This window comes from Salvelinus alpinus, chromosome 8 (genome assembly GCF_045679555.1).
Source record: "Salvelinus alpinus chromosome 8, SLU_Salpinus.1, whole genome shotgun sequence".
NCBI lineage: Eukaryota > Metazoa > Chordata > Actinopteri > Salmoniformes > Salmonidae > Salvelinus > Salvelinus alpinus.
The window spans coordinates 13,289,861-13,305,258 of record NC_092093.1 but is presented as its reverse complement, the minus strand read 5'-3'; the positions used below and the strand labels follow the sequence as shown (position 1 = coordinate 13,305,258).

General features: G+C 43.2%; 1 protein-coding gene across 1 annotated transcript; it reads right to left on the bottom strand.

The window, feature by feature from the left end:
* Positions 1 to 4,651: 4,651 nt before the first annotated feature.
* Positions 4,652 to 14,586, bottom strand: LOC139582350 (potassium channel subfamily K member 13-like). The gene is made up of 4 exons (XM_071412332.1): positions 14,070 to 14,586; positions 8,881 to 9,434; positions 7,439 to 7,666; positions 4,652 to 6,922 (listed from the first exon to the last, which is right to left on the bottom strand). The coding sequence occupies exons 1-4, from the start codon at positions 14,404 to 14,406 to the stop codon at positions 6,761 to 6,763; spliced, it is 1,281 nt and encodes a 426-aa protein (XP_071268433.1). The 5' UTR covers positions 14,407 to 14,586; the 3' UTR covers positions 4,652 to 6,760.
* Between the last annotated feature and the right edge of the window lie 812 nt (positions 14,587 to 15,398).

The following is a 15,398-nucleotide window of genomic DNA, read 5'->3' as shown; positions in this document are numbered from 1 at the left end:
GAACAGTCTGTTGGCTAGTTGTTATCCGCTGGTGATACTGTATATAGAATATCATAGTGTGGTTTAAAACTCCTCAGCTACAAGGTCTTAAAACTCCTCAGCTACAAGGTCTTAAACCCCCTCAGCTACAAGGTCTTAAACCCCCTCAGCTACAAGGTCTTTAAAACCCCCTCAGCTATAAGGTCTTAAAACCCCCTCAGCTACAAGGTCTTTAAACCCCCTCAGCTACAAGCTCTTAAACCCCCTCAGCTACAAGGTCTTAAAACCCCCTCAGCTACAAGGTCTTAAACCCCCTCAGCTACAAGGTCTTAAACCCCCTCAGCTACAAGGTCTTAAAACTCCTCAGCTACAAGGTCTTAAAACTACTCAGCTACAAGGTCTTTAAACCCCCTCAGCTACAAGGTCTTTAAACCCCCTCAGCTACAAGGTCTTAAAACTCCTCAGCTACAAGGTCTTTAAACCCCTCAGCTACAAGGTCTTAAAACCCCCTCAGCTACAAGGTGAAGATTCACATCCCATCCTCGTCGCCAAATGTGGTGGCTTATTTCTGTATTTACCAAATGAGGAGAAAAAAACTTCACACACCAGTCAGAGTTATACTTAAACTACATTTTTTAATAATAAGAGCTTTGCAATAGCATTTGACTTTCAATGATGCGCTATCTCTAATGAACCATTGAAAGTGACAACAGAAAAGTACAAAGATCTTTTATTAGCCAAGATACACCCCTCTCAACCTACATGACGAACCACAGATACATAGAATGGTCACAAAGGAAGACTTTATAATGAGAAAGGAGTATCCCTTAGCCAGATAGCATTCGCTATAAATTACCGTTCAGTTTGGTCCCTAAGATGAGGTTCTAATCTCGTTCCTGGTAATTCATAGCACAGAAACATTACCTCATGTTATCTGGGATGCTCTTTAGGTTTTATCACCCAAATAGATCATAAATCTCCTCTGTCAGTGCTATCTCATAGAGGCCCATCCTCAGTGGAACACCCACACAATAGTTAACAGAATAATCTATTCTGTCGAATAAAACAATCATTATAATGCAATACAGGCATTATAACACAATCTTGCAATTTCCCACGACAAACCCCCTCAGCTACAAGGTCTTTAAAACCCCCTCAGCTACAAGGTCTTTAAAACCCCCTCAGTTACGAGGTCTTTAAACACCCTCAGCTACAAGGTCTTAAACCCCCTCAACTACAAGGTCTTAAACCCCCTCAGCTACAAGGTCTTTAAACCCCCTCAGCTACAAGTTCTTTAAACCCCCCTCAGCTACAAGGTCTTAAACCCCCTCAGCTACAAGGTCTTTAAACCCCCTCAGCTACAAGGTCTTAAAACCCCCTCAGCTACAAGGTCTTTAAACCCCCTCAGCTACAAGGTCTTTAAACCCCCTCAGCCCCAAGGTCTTTAAAACCCCCTCAGCTACAAGGTCTTTAAAATCCTCTCAGCTACAAGGTCTTTAAAACCCCCTAGCTATAAGGTCTTTAAAACCCCCTCAGCTACAAGGTCTTAAACCCCCTCAGCTACAAGGTCTTAAAACCCCTCAGCTACAAGGTCTTAAAACCCCCTCAGCTACAAGGTCTTTAAACCCCTCAGCTACAAGGTCTTTAAACCCCCTCAGCTACAAGGTCTTAAAACCCCCTCAGCTACAAGGTCTTAAAACCCCCTCAGCTACAAGGTCTTTAAACCCCCTCAGCTACAAGGTCTTTAAACCCCCTCAGCCACAAGGTCTTTAAAACCCCCTCAGCTACAAGGTCTTTAAAATCCCCTCAGCTACAAGGTCTTTAAAAACCCCTAGCTATAAGGTCTTTAAAACCCCCTCAGCTACAAGGTCTTAAACCCCCTCAGGTACAAGGTCTTTAAAAACTCCTCAGCCACAAGGTCTTTAAAACTCCTCAGTAACAAGGTCTTTAAAAACTCCTCAGCTACAAGGTCTTTAAAACTCCTCAGCCACAAGGTCTTTAAAAACTCCTCAGCCACAAGGTCTTTAAAAATTGCTCAGCCACAAGGTCTTTAAAAACTCCTCAGCCACAAGGTCTTAAAAATTCCTCAGCCACAAGGTCTTTAAAACCCCCTCAGCCACACGGTCTTTAAAAACTCCTCAGCCACAAGGTCTTTAAAAACTCCTCAGCCACAAGGTCTTTAAAACCCCCTCAGCCACACGGTCTTTAAAAACTCCTCAGCCACAAGGTCTTTAAAAACTCCTCAGCCACAAGGTCTTTAAAACTCCTCAGCCACAAGGGTTTTAAAACCCCCTCAGCCACAAGGTCTTTAAAAATTCCTCAGCCACAAGGTCTTTAAAAACTCCTCAGCCACAATGTCTTTAATAACTCCTCAGCCACAAGGTCTTTAAAAATTCCTCAGCCACAAGGTCTTTAAAACTCCTCAGCCACAAGGTCTTTAAAACTCCTCAGCCACAAGGTCCTTAAAAACTCCTCAGCCACAAGGTCTTTAAAACTCCTCAGCCACAAGGTCTTTAAAACTCCTCAGCCACAAGGTCTTTAAAAACTCCTCAGCCACAAGGTCTTTAAAAACTCCTCAGCCACAAGGTCTTTAAAAACTCCTCAGCCACACGGTCTTTAAAACTCCTCAGCCACAAGGTCTTTAAACCCCTCAGCTACAAGGTCTTAAAACCCCCTCAGCTACAAGGTGAAGATTCACATCCCATCCTCGTCGCCAAATGTGGTGGCTTATTTCTGTATTTACCAAATGAGGAGAAAAAAACTTCACACACCAGTCAGAGTTATACTTAAACTACATTTTTTAATAATAAGAGCTTTGCAATAGCATTTGACTTTCAATGATGCGCTATCTCTAATGAACCATTGAAAGTGACAACAGAAAAGTACAAAGATCTTTTATTAGCCAAGATACACCCCTCTCAACCTACATGACGAACCACAGATACATAGAATGGTCACAAAGGAAGACTTTATAATGAGAAAGGAGTATCCCTTAGCCAGATAGCATTCGCTATAAATTACCGTTCAGTTTGGTCCCTAAGATGAGGTTCTAATCTCGTTCCTGGTAATTCATAGCACAGAAACATTACCTCATGTTATCTGGGATGCTCTTTAGGTTTTATCACCCAAATAGATCATAAATCTCCTCTGTCAGTGCTATCTCATAGAGGCCCATCCTCAGTGGAACACCCACACAATAGTTAACAGAATAATCTATTCTGTCGAATAAAACAATCATTATAATGCAATACAGGCATTATAACACAATCTTGCAATTTCCCACGACAAACCCCCTCAGCTACAAGGTCTTTAAAACCCCCTCAGCTACAAGGTCTTTAAAACCCCCTCAGTTACGAGGTCTTTAAACACCCTCAGCTACAAGGTCTTAAACCCCCTCAACTACAAGGTCTTAAACCCCCTCAGCTACAAGGTCTTTAAACCCCCTCAGCTACAAGTTCTTTAAACCCCCCTCAGCTACAAGGTCTTAAACCCCCTCAGCTACAAGGTCTTTAAACCCCCTCAGCTACAAGGTCTTAAAACCCCCTCAGCTACAAGGTCTTTAAACCCCCTCAGCTACAAGGTCTTTAAACCCCCTCAGCCCCAAGGTCTTTAAAACCCCCTCAGCTACAAGGTCTTTAAAATCCTCTCAGCTACAAGGTCTTTAAAACCCCCTAGCTATAAGGTCTTTAAAACCCCCTCAGCTACAAGGTCTTAAACCCCCTCAGCTACAAGGTCTTAAAACCCCTCAGCTACAAGGTCTTAAAACCCCCTCAGCTACAAGGTCTTTAAACCCCTCAGCTACAAGGTCTTTAAACCCCCTCAGCTACAAGGTCTTAAAACCCCCTCAGCTACAAGGTCTTAAAACCCCCTCAGCTACAAGGTCTTTAAACCCCCTCAGCTACAAGGTCTTTAAACCCCCTCAGCCACAAGGTCTTTAAAACCCCCTCAGCTACAAGGTCTTTAAAATCCCTTCAGCTACAAGGTCTTTAAAAACCCCTAGCTATAAGGTCTTTAAAACCCCCTCAGCTACAAGGTCTTAAACCCCCTCAGGTACAAGGTCTTTAAAAACTCCTCAGCCACAAGGTCTTTAAAACTCCTCAGTAACAAGGTCTTTAAAAACTCCTCAGCTACAAGGTCTTTAAAACTCCTCAGCCACAAGGTCTTTAAAAACTCCTCAGCCACAAGGTCTTTAAAAATTCCTCAGCCACAAGGTCTTTAAAAACTCCTCAGCCACAAGGTCTTAAAAATTCCTCAGCCACAAGGTCTTTAAAACCCCCTCAGCCACACGGTCTTTAAAAACTCCTCAGCCACAAGGTCTTTAAAAACTCCTCAGCCACAAGGTCTTTAAAACCCCCTCAGCCACACGGTCTTTAAAAACTCCTCAGCCACAAGGTCTTTAAAAACTCCTCAGCCACAAGGTCTTTAAAACTCCTCAGCCACAAGGGTTTTAAAACCCCCTCAGCCACAAGGTCTTTAAAAATTCCTCAGCCACAAGGTCTTTAAAAACTCCTCAGCCACAATGTCTTTAATAACTCCTCAGCCACAAGGTCTTTAAAAATTCCTCAGCCACAAGGTCTTTAAAACTCCTCAGCCACAAGGTCTTTAAAACTCCTCAGCCACAAGGTCCTTAAAAACTCCTCAGCCACAAGGTCTTTAAAACTCCTCAGCCACAAGGTCTTTAAAACTCCTCAGCCACAAGGTCTTTAAAAACTCCTCAGCCACAAGGTCTTTAAAAACTCCTCAGCCACAAGGTCTTTAAAAACTCCTCAGCCACACGGTCTTTAAAACTCCTCAGCCACAAGGTCTTTAAAACCCCCTCAGCCACAAAGTCTTTAAAAACTCCTCAGCCACAATGTCTTTGGGTAGCTTTCTGTATTCTGTGGTGTTACCATGGAAACTGCCTCAGTAACCATAACCAATAGATTTCAGCACTAGCTACAGTTGGTCCTGATCCAGATGTGGGTGAATGTGTCACACACACACTAACACCCCAGCTGATGACCGAGCATGCATCATTCATGTCTTTAAATCTTTGAGACGGAGCGGAGTGGAGTGGCTGACAGAGGTACACTACATGGCCAAAAATATGTGGTCACCTGTTAGTCGAACATTTCATTCCAAAATCATGTGCATTAATATGGAGTTGGTCCCCTCTTTACTGCTTTAACAGCCTCCATTTCTGCGGGGACTTGCTTCCATTCAGCCACAAGAGCATTAGTGAGGTCGAGCACTGATGTTGGGCGATTAGGCCTGGCTCGCAGTCGGTGTTCCAATTCATCCCAAAGGTGTTCAATGGGGTTGAGGTCAAGGCTCTGTGCAGGCCAGTCAAGTTCTAGACAAACCATTTCTGTATGGACCTTGCTTTGTGCACGGGGGCATTGTCATGCTGAAACAGGAAAGGGCCTTCCGCAAACTGTTGCCACAGTTGGAAGCACAGAATCGTGTTGAATGATATTGTAAGCTGTAGCATTAATATTTCCCTTCACTGGCACTAGGGGGCCTAGCCCGAACTATGAAAAACAGCCCCAGACCATTATTCCTCCTCCACCAAACTTTACAGTTGAGACTATGCATTCAGGCAGGTAGCGTTCTCCTGGCATCCGCCAATCCCAGATACGTCTGTCGGACTGCCAGATGGTGAAGCGTGATTCATCACTCCAGAGAACATGTTTCCATTGCTCCAGAGTCCAATGGGGGTGAGCTTTACACCACTCCAGTGAACGCTTGGCATTGCGCATTGTGATTAGGTTTATGTGCGGCTGCTCTGCCATTTCATTAAGCTCCCGACGGACAGTTCTTGTGCTGATGTTGCTTCCAGAGGCAATTTGGAACTCGGTAGTGAGTGTTGCGACCGAGGACAGATGATTTTTCAGCACTCTGCGGTCTTGTTCTGTGAGCTTGTGTGGTCTACCTCTTCGCGGCTGAGCCGTTGTTGCCCCTAGACGTTTCCACTTCACAATAACAGCACTTACAGTTGAACGGGGCAGATCTAGCAGGGCAGAGATTTGACGAACTGACTTGTTGGAAAGGTGGAATCCTATGGCGGTGCCACATTGAATGTCACTGAGCTCTTCAGTAAGGCCGGTATACTGCCACTGTTTGTCTATGGAGATTGCATGGCTGTGTGCTTGATTTTATATACCTGTCAGCAACTGGTGTGGCTGAAATGGCCAAATCCACTAACTTGAAAGGGTGTTCACATATGTTTGGCCATGTTGTGTATCTAATGGGACTTCGTCTCCATATAGGTAGTACTTCAGGTCAATTATTCTCCTGGATCTCTAGTTCATCGTCTTTCATTCACTCCCTCAGCTCTCAGCTCTTCAGTGCCTTACACCGCTATGCTGCTCGGTCATTGCTCATCCATATATTTATATGTCTATATTCTTATTCCATTCCTTTACTTAGATTTATGTGTATTAGGTCGTTGTTGTGGAATTTTTAGATATTGCTACAATGTCGGAACTAGAAGCAAAAGCATTTCGCTACACTCGCAATAACATATGCTAACCATGTGACCAATAAAATTTGATTTGATATATAAGTCCCATGCCAAATATGTGATATATATTCTGACTTAATGATATCTGATCAGGCTGTAGTCCATGAGGTCAATTATTTTCATGGAATATTGTTTTATTTCTCTATTCATTCAACTGGGTTCCATTGATTAATGTATTTTCCGAGGACGGTCTCTCTCTGGCCAGCCAATTTCTGGTGACTGTCTCTCTGGCCAGTTAATCAGTCTGGCCTATATGTTCACTATGGTGGTTTGCCAGGTCTACCTATCCACGCTCGTCTCTGCCAGGCGGTTGTTCATGATGCCCAGGGCACCCACCCCTCCAGAGAAGCCGTTGTGGCCGTGGCGGGAGTTGGATCCTGATTGGCGAGGGTGGCCGTTAGCCATCTCTGACAGCTGCTTCTGCATGATGGCCAGGTTCACCTGAGAAATGGAGAGAAAGAGAGAGAACTACTCTCAATGGCCATCAAACAAGTGCCAGACACAAAACATAGCAGTGAAAAAGAAAGCCATTGATGTAGCAGTAACGCTGACCACCTGGGCAGGGACCAGGATTAGTTTGTGTTACACATATGCTTTATAGTGTGGTTCACAGTACCAAATGCTCCAGGATCTGGAGCCCTAAGTATTTGACATATGCATTTGAACAAGGTCTTATCTTTTATTTTTTATTTAACTAGGCAAGTCAGTTAAGAACAAATTCTTATTTTACAATGACGGCCTACCCTGGCCAAATCCTCCCCTAACCCGGACAACGCTGGGCCAATTGTGCGCCGCCCTGTGGGACTCCCGATCACTGCCGGATGTGATACACCCTGGGATCAAACCAGGGTCTGTAGTGACGCCTCTAGCACTGAGATGCAGTGCCTTAGACCACTGCGCCACTCGGGAGCCCTTATCTGGGAGCAGTATACATCCTGTCCTCCATCTTCCCTCTACCTTATTGGCAGCCAGGAAATCTCTCATGGAGATCATCTCTCCAGACATCCTCCGCCCGTCCACCTCGCTCTCATTCACCGCGTCTGTCTCGATGGACAGGTCCCGCTGCGCCCTCAGATGTCCGGGCACCACCACGTTCCTGCGGGGGAGTCTCTGCTCGGGGTGGTGGCCCCCCCTCCTCGGGCAGTGACATGGTGCCTCCATCCTCCTTAACAGCCAGTTCAGCACCTAGAATGAGATTAAGAATAATACAATTTATACTGAACAAAAATAAAATATAAACTCAAGATGTAAAGTGTTGGTCTCATGGTTTATGAGGTAAAATAAAAGATCCCAGAAATGTTCCATATGCACAAAAAGTGTTTATTTATATCAAATGTTGCACAGAAATGTGTTTACATCCCCGTTAGTGAGCATTTCTCTTTGGCCAAGACATTACATCCACCGGACAGGTGTGGCATATCAAGTAGCTGATTAAAAAGCATGATCATTACACAGGTGCATCTTGTGCTGGGGACAATAAATGGCCACTCTAAAATGGGCCATTTTGTCACACAACACAATGCCACAGATGTCTAAAGTTTTAAGGGTGAGTGCAATTGGCATGCTGACTGCAGGAATGTTCCCCAGAGATGTTGCCAGAGAATTTAATGTTCATTTCTCTACCATAAGCCGCCACCAACATCGTTTTAAAGAATTTGTCAGTATGTCCAACCGGCCTCACAACCACAGACCACGTGTATTCACGCCAGCCCAGGACCTCCACATCCGGCTTCTAAACCTGCGGGATCGTCTGAGGGGGCAGGGGGAGGTCGCGGTGCTGAGGAGTATTGCTGTCTGTAATAAAGCCCTTTTGTCAGGAAACACTAATACTGTGCCCCTGCTCAGTCATGTGAAATCCACAGATTAGTGCCTAGTTCGTTTATTTCAATTGACTGAATTCCTTATATGGACCGTAACTGAGCAAAATTGTTGAAATTCTTGCATGTTGCATTTATATTTTTGTTCAGTATATTTCTAAGCACACTTTTAACCAGTATGTTTCTGCTCTCTTGCCAAGTGTTTATGGTATTGTCATGACAAACAGTTTGTGTTCGTAAATTGGCTAGCTTGAGAGAACACCTCACTCTGACCATTTCACTCACCCTAGCAGAGCTGGTTGGGCTGTTTTCATGTTATCTAGAGCGTTGGTGACTGTAACTGTGCTGCTGGCAACAGTTTAATTATGTTTTTTTGCCAACGTTTACTGACACCGGTCAAATTCAGCGGGTGTTGCGCATTTGTGAATTCGGCACTTATTCTGCGCCCAGAGTGAATTTCCAAACTCACCCTAAGTACAATGGGGTTGGCAAGCTAGCACAACCAGGGGCTTGAGTCACTCTACATAATAAAACGGATTCATCGATGAAAACCATCCAATCACACAATAATAATAATCCCACCTGTTTGATGACGATGGAGATGACGTTGAACAGTGAGTAAATACAGCAGACGCCTGTCAGTATAAACAGGAAGTTGCCCAGCCGGTATGCCGCCTGGTTCACGTTCCCCTCCTCGTACGCCAACCTTTGGCTGCTCACCACGTCACCGAACCCGATGGTGCTGAACGCCACAAAGCAAAAGTACAGAGAGTCTAGATACCCCCAGCCTTCTACAGCAGAGTACATTGCTGAGGCGCAGCAGGAAACCAAGATGGCAGCGGCGCCAAGGATCAACATAACACAGTATACTGAAGGCTTCCACCCAGCTAGCCCCTCCCCCCTGCCACCTCTCCCGCCCCCACCGCTGCCCTCAGAGAGGCGTCGGCAGCCATTTTGGGGAAGCATGGCCTTGCGGCGGCGGCGCTCGTGGCAGAACTTGAGGACGAAGGCGATGACGGTGATGACACGCTCCAGGAAGAGGTTGAAGAACAAGATGGTGGCGGCACAGCCGATGAGTCCGTAGAAGATGAGGAAGATCTTACCACCGATCGTCGCTGGCGTGGTCATCCCAAACCCTGGAAAACAAGATGGAGGAAGATGTTATTATTAAGAAAACGGAATGAAAAGAATATTGGTCAAAACTAATATTGATGTTTTTGCTTGTATTTATTAGCCATTACATCGTTGCATAGATACATTACCAATAGAAAACAAAAGTGTGACAAACGAAACTGGATCACACTGAACAATGAATGCAGCATTTTGTTTAGTTATATTATTTTCAAAGATCCTGTTTCTTCACAATGATAAATCAGTCAGTCTGAGGATATTGTTTACTGCCAGCTTTCACAGACAGGTGGAAAAGCACCCTATGAGATAGAGCATAGCTCACATGACACAGTCCCCAAATACCAGTATCACACACGCACACATTTCACACGTTTTATTTCTCACTCTCTCCATCTCTCTTTTCTCTCTCTTTTCTCACTTCTTCTCTCATTCTCGCTCCAGCCCCACCACTGCATTGCACTCTGGGAATGCCATCTTTCAGCCCAGTGGAGGAGAATCAATACCATCACTTCAAAGCTGTACAATGTGTTTTTTGTCATTCGCGATGATTGATTTTTAAGTCATTGACTTGGCATTTGAAAGATTTGAGAACATTGTCCTGTTCACGTAAAACATGTATAAGTATTCACAGCCAGTCTTCAAGGCTTACATGGATATAGGACATGTCTGAAATAACACCCTATTCCCTGTGTGGCTCTGGTCCAAAGCAGTGCACTAGACAATAGTGTGCCTTTTGACTGTAGACATTATCCTATCCTTTGACCGTGATTGTAATAGTTTACAGAAACTGACTGTTTTACATTTACACTATGTCGTCTGTCTGTGAGCGTTTCAGCCTGCTCAATGCCCAGCTCTCTGATCCTTCAGTCCATTGTGAGCGTTTCAGCCTGCTCAATGCCCAGCTCTCTGATCCTTCAGTCCATTGTGAGCATTTCAGCCTGCTCAATGCCAAACTTTCTGATCCTTCAGTCCATTGTGAGCGTTTCAGCCTGCTCAACGCCCAGCTTTCTGATCCTTCAGTCCATTGTGAGCGTTTCAGCCTGCCCAATGCCAAACTTTCTGATCCTTCAGTCCATTGTGAGCGTTTCAGCCTGCCCAATGCCAAACTTTCTGATCCTTCAGTCCATTGTGAGCGTTTCAGCCTGCTCAATGCCAAACTTTCTGATCCTTCAGTCCATTGTGAGCGTTTCAGCCTGCTCAATGCCAAACTTTCTGATCCTTCAGTCCATTGTGAGCGTTTCAGCCTGCCCAATGCCAAACTTTCTGATCCTTCAGTCCATTGTGAGCGTTTCAGCCTGCTCAATGCCAAACTTTCTGATCCTTCAGTCCATTGTGAGCGCATCAGCCTGCCCAATGCCCAGCTTTCTGATCCTTCAGTCCATATTGATCATTCTGAAGGCGTTTTACTTGCTGCATTCAGGGTCACATCTCAACAATACAGATCAAATATTGAAAGGGGGATACCTAGTCAGTTGGACAACAGAATGCATTCAACTGAAATGTGTCTTCCGCATTTAACCCAACCTCTGAATCAGAGAGGTGTGGGGGGCTACCTTAAATCAACATCCATGTCATCGGCGCCCCAGGGTTACAGTGGGTTAACTGCCTTGCTCAGGGAGCGAGACCCAATGCATTTAACTCCATCTAAATATTTAAAAAACTGTTCTGTGTTGTCTCTAAACATTTACAGGTTGTGCTCTCCTTGTGGGTTATACGCGCACAAACATGCAGACACACACACATGGCTCTTATGGACTGATGTACAGAGAGCAAAGCCGTGATGAATCCTATGATGAGTCCAGTTCATCTAGTCCAGCCCTTGACTGCTCTCTCTGTTCCCTGTGAGTTGTCACTAACAATGGGCACTCAGGTGTAAAAAACATCTCTCTCCATTTATTTCCAATTACTGGCTGCCACTCGGCTTTCACCCAAAATCAATGGATTCACAGTGCAGGGCGTCCATTAGTTCCCTTATCGGAGTACAAGAAGTATGGTTATATATCCTACTCTATTGGACGCAGTATGGTTATATATCCTACTCTATAGGAAGCAGTATGGTTATATATCCAACTCTATAGGAAGCAGTATGGTTATATATCCTACTCTATAGGAAGCAGTATGGTTATATATCCAACTCTATAGGAAGCAGTATGGTTATATATCCTACTCTATTGGACGCAGTATGGTTATATATCCTACTCTATAGGAAGCAGTATGGTTATATATCCTACTCTATAGGAAGCAGTATGGTTATATATCCTACTCTATAGGAAGCAGTATGGTTATAAATCCTACTCTATAGGAAGCAGTATGGTTATATATCCTACTCTATAGGAAGCAGTATGGTTATATATCCTCCTCTATAGGAAGCAGTATGGTTATATATCCTACTCTATAGGAAGCAGTATGGTTATATATCCTACTCTATAGGAAGCAGTATGGTTATATATCCTACTCTATAGGAAGCAGTATGGTTATATATCCAACTCTATAGGAAGCAGTATGGTTATATATCCTACTCTATAGGAAGCAGTATGGTTATATATCCTACTCTATAGGAAGCAGTATGGTTATATATCCTACTAAATAGGAAGCAGTATGGTTATATATCCTACTCTATAGGAAGCAGTATGGTTATATATCCTACTCTATAGGAAGCAGTATGGTTATATATCCTACTCTATTGGAAGCAGTATGGTTATATATCCTACTAAATAGGAAGCAGTATGGTTATATATCCTACTCTATAGGAAGCAGTATGGTTATATATCCTACTCTATAGGAAGCAGTATGGTTATATATCCTACTCTATAGGAAGCAGTATGGTTATAAATCCTACTCTATTGGACGCAGTATGGCTATATATCCTACTAAATAGGAAGCAGTATGGTTATATATCCTACTCTATAGGAAGCAGTATGGTTATATATCCTACTCTATTGGAAGCAGTATGGTTATATATCCTACTCTATAGGAAGCAGTATGGTTATATATCCTACTCCATTGGACGCAGTATGGTTATATATCCTACTCTATAGGAAGCAGCATGGTTACATATCCTACTCTATAGGAAGCAGTATGGTTATATATCCTACTCTATAGGAAGCAGTATGGTTATAAATCCTACTCTATTGGACGCAGTATGGCTATATATCCTACTAAATAGGAAGCAGTATGGTTATATATCCTACTCTATAGGAAGCAGTATGGTTATATATCCTACTCTATTGGAAGCAGTATGGTTATATATCCTACTCTATAGGAAGCAGTATGGTTATATATCCTACTCCATTGGACGCAGTATGGTTATATATCCTACTCTATAGGAAGCAGCATGGTTACATATCCTACTCTATAGGAAGCAGTATGGTTATATATCCTACTCTATAGGAAGCAGCATGGTTACATATCCTACTCTATAGGAAGCAGTATGGTTATATATCCTACTCTATAGGAAGCAGTATGGTTATATATCCTACTCTATTGGAAGCAGTATGGTTATATATCCTACTCTATAGGAAGCAGTATGGTTATATATCCTACTCTATAGGAAGCAGTATGGTTATATATTCTACTCTATAGGAAGCAGTATGGTTATATATCCTAGTCTATAGGAAGCAGTATGGTTATATATCCTACTCCATTGGACGCAGTATGGTTATATATCCTACTCTATAGGAAGCAGCATGGTTACATATCCTACTCTATAGGAAGCAGTATGGTTATATATCCTACTCTATAGGAAGCAGCATGGTTACATATACTACTCTATAGGAAGCAGTATGGTTATATATTCTACTCTATAGGAAGCAGTATGGTTATATATCCTACTCTATAGGAAGCAGTATGGTTATATATCCTACTCTATAGGAAGCAGTATGGTTATATATTCTACTCTATAGGAAGCAGTATGGTTATATATCCTACTCTATAGGAAGCAGTATGGTTATATATCCTACTCTATAGGAAGCAGTATGGTTATGTATTCTACTCTATAGGAAGCAGTATGCAGCAATAAAGTAATTAAGAGACATTAAAGCCTTTAGCTGTGTTGCTTAGCTACAAAAGAACAGAGATAAGAAGGTCCCTTATGTCATGAACATCCCCTGCCCACCAGGCTTTTGTGTTGCATCACAGTCAGGGTCTTATATCACCCAGACTGAGAGAGAGATCCTGCTATGCCTGCGGAGGAGATTCCTAGTAATTGGCACTCAAGGCTGCACTAATTGAAGGGGTTTTCATATTCGCACCAATTACAAGACACACAATAAGCCTAATTAGAACTTGATGGACATGCATATTGAAGCATAATTTAGTTGGCTGTGATTGTTCTAGTATTGGAATAATTTAATGGTGCCTATTCATAACATAATAACATCCCTATAGTCTACACAAGGGTTTCCCAAGCTCAAATTTGATTTGATTTAGGAGATGGTTGGGAAACCCTGCAAATATACATAATTTTCAAATAACATTAGGCTAAGAAATACTTGTTTTGGAGAGCTGAAAAATACTGTCAACAACTGGCCATTATAATATTTTACACTTTTAATTGCCATGTAATATTGTCTCAAGTAAATTGTGATATGTGATAATGATATGTGATAATGATGTGATCTATAGGGTACAGCACATCTCACCTATGGTCGAGACCACGGTCCCCACGAAGTAGAACGCACCGGTAAAGTCCCACCGAGGTCTGATGGTGTCCACGCGGATCCCAGCCACGTTCGCCTCCTCGTAGTTCCTCAAGAAGTTGTTCAGCTCTTTGTTGCTAAGGTTATGCTTTTGGCTGAACTGTTCAAACCGCTGCCCCCAGCGCTCCTTCGCCTCCGCTTCCATCGGCTGTTCCAGTGCTGAAAAGACAGCGGCACCGCAGAGGAGGTAGAGGATTATAAACACCGCTAACATAAGGAACCTGGCGTTATCCTCGTTGAAGGGACCGAAGCCACAAGAGCAACCGCTCCGGAAAGCCATTACGTAGGATAATCACCGTTCAACAGGTGTTAGGGACGCGACGCATCGTTTTATTATGGAACAAATTATACACTGCTCATCATCTGTCTCTTTAGGTTTATCGTTGAAAAAAAAAAAAAATGGTTCAGGATAGAAACTGGTGAAATAGAGTTGGAGGCTGTGAGGATAGAGCCAGAGAGAAAAATCTGAGAGTTTTCCTCATGGAGAGCAGAGAGAAAAAATGGATATGTTTAATCATGGAGAGCATAGAGACAGAGAGAAAATAAAATAGTTTTCCTCAGAGATTCAACAGTTGTTCACGTCACTGTGAAACCCCCCTCCCCCACAACAGTACCCATCAAAAGTTGTCAAGGATCTTTGACCATTAATCCAAGTCTAAAATGTTCGTTATTATCTGTTACAATAAACATATGGCGTCATCCTTGACGTTTGTGCGCTTGTCAAAAATAAATACATTACTTTTAACCTCCCTGATATAGAGTTCAAATGTTGTTAAACAAAATGCGCACAGTTGAAAAAGTCCTTTTAACGGTGTGCAAACACATTTTTTTTTAATGTCACAACGTTTTTCAAGAGCACCAACATGGCTGTGTGGATAGCGAAATAGTTTACGACGATGCATTTGAGGTGTACCCTCAGCTCCGTCTCAAAAGAACGCAGAGGGTGTTGAGGGAGGGTGTTGAGAAGAAGAATTTCGAATAACTTACACTGCATTCATCGAACGGTGAACTCTGTATGAACCCATGGTAAACTCAAGGCTGTTACACTCAACAGTAAGATGTCCGTCTGCAACAGTGCGCGTCTGTCTAACTGACCTCCAACTCGACTAGGCTACGCACTCTGAACAAGCCCCAGTCACAAACCCACACCCACCTCCTTCGCTGTTCAGGTGGAGACCTTTACATATGAGCGCAAAATAAAATCAACATGAAGCTACTGTATAAACTTCAGCTTTCATATAACATTAATATAACACAACTTAACAATATGAA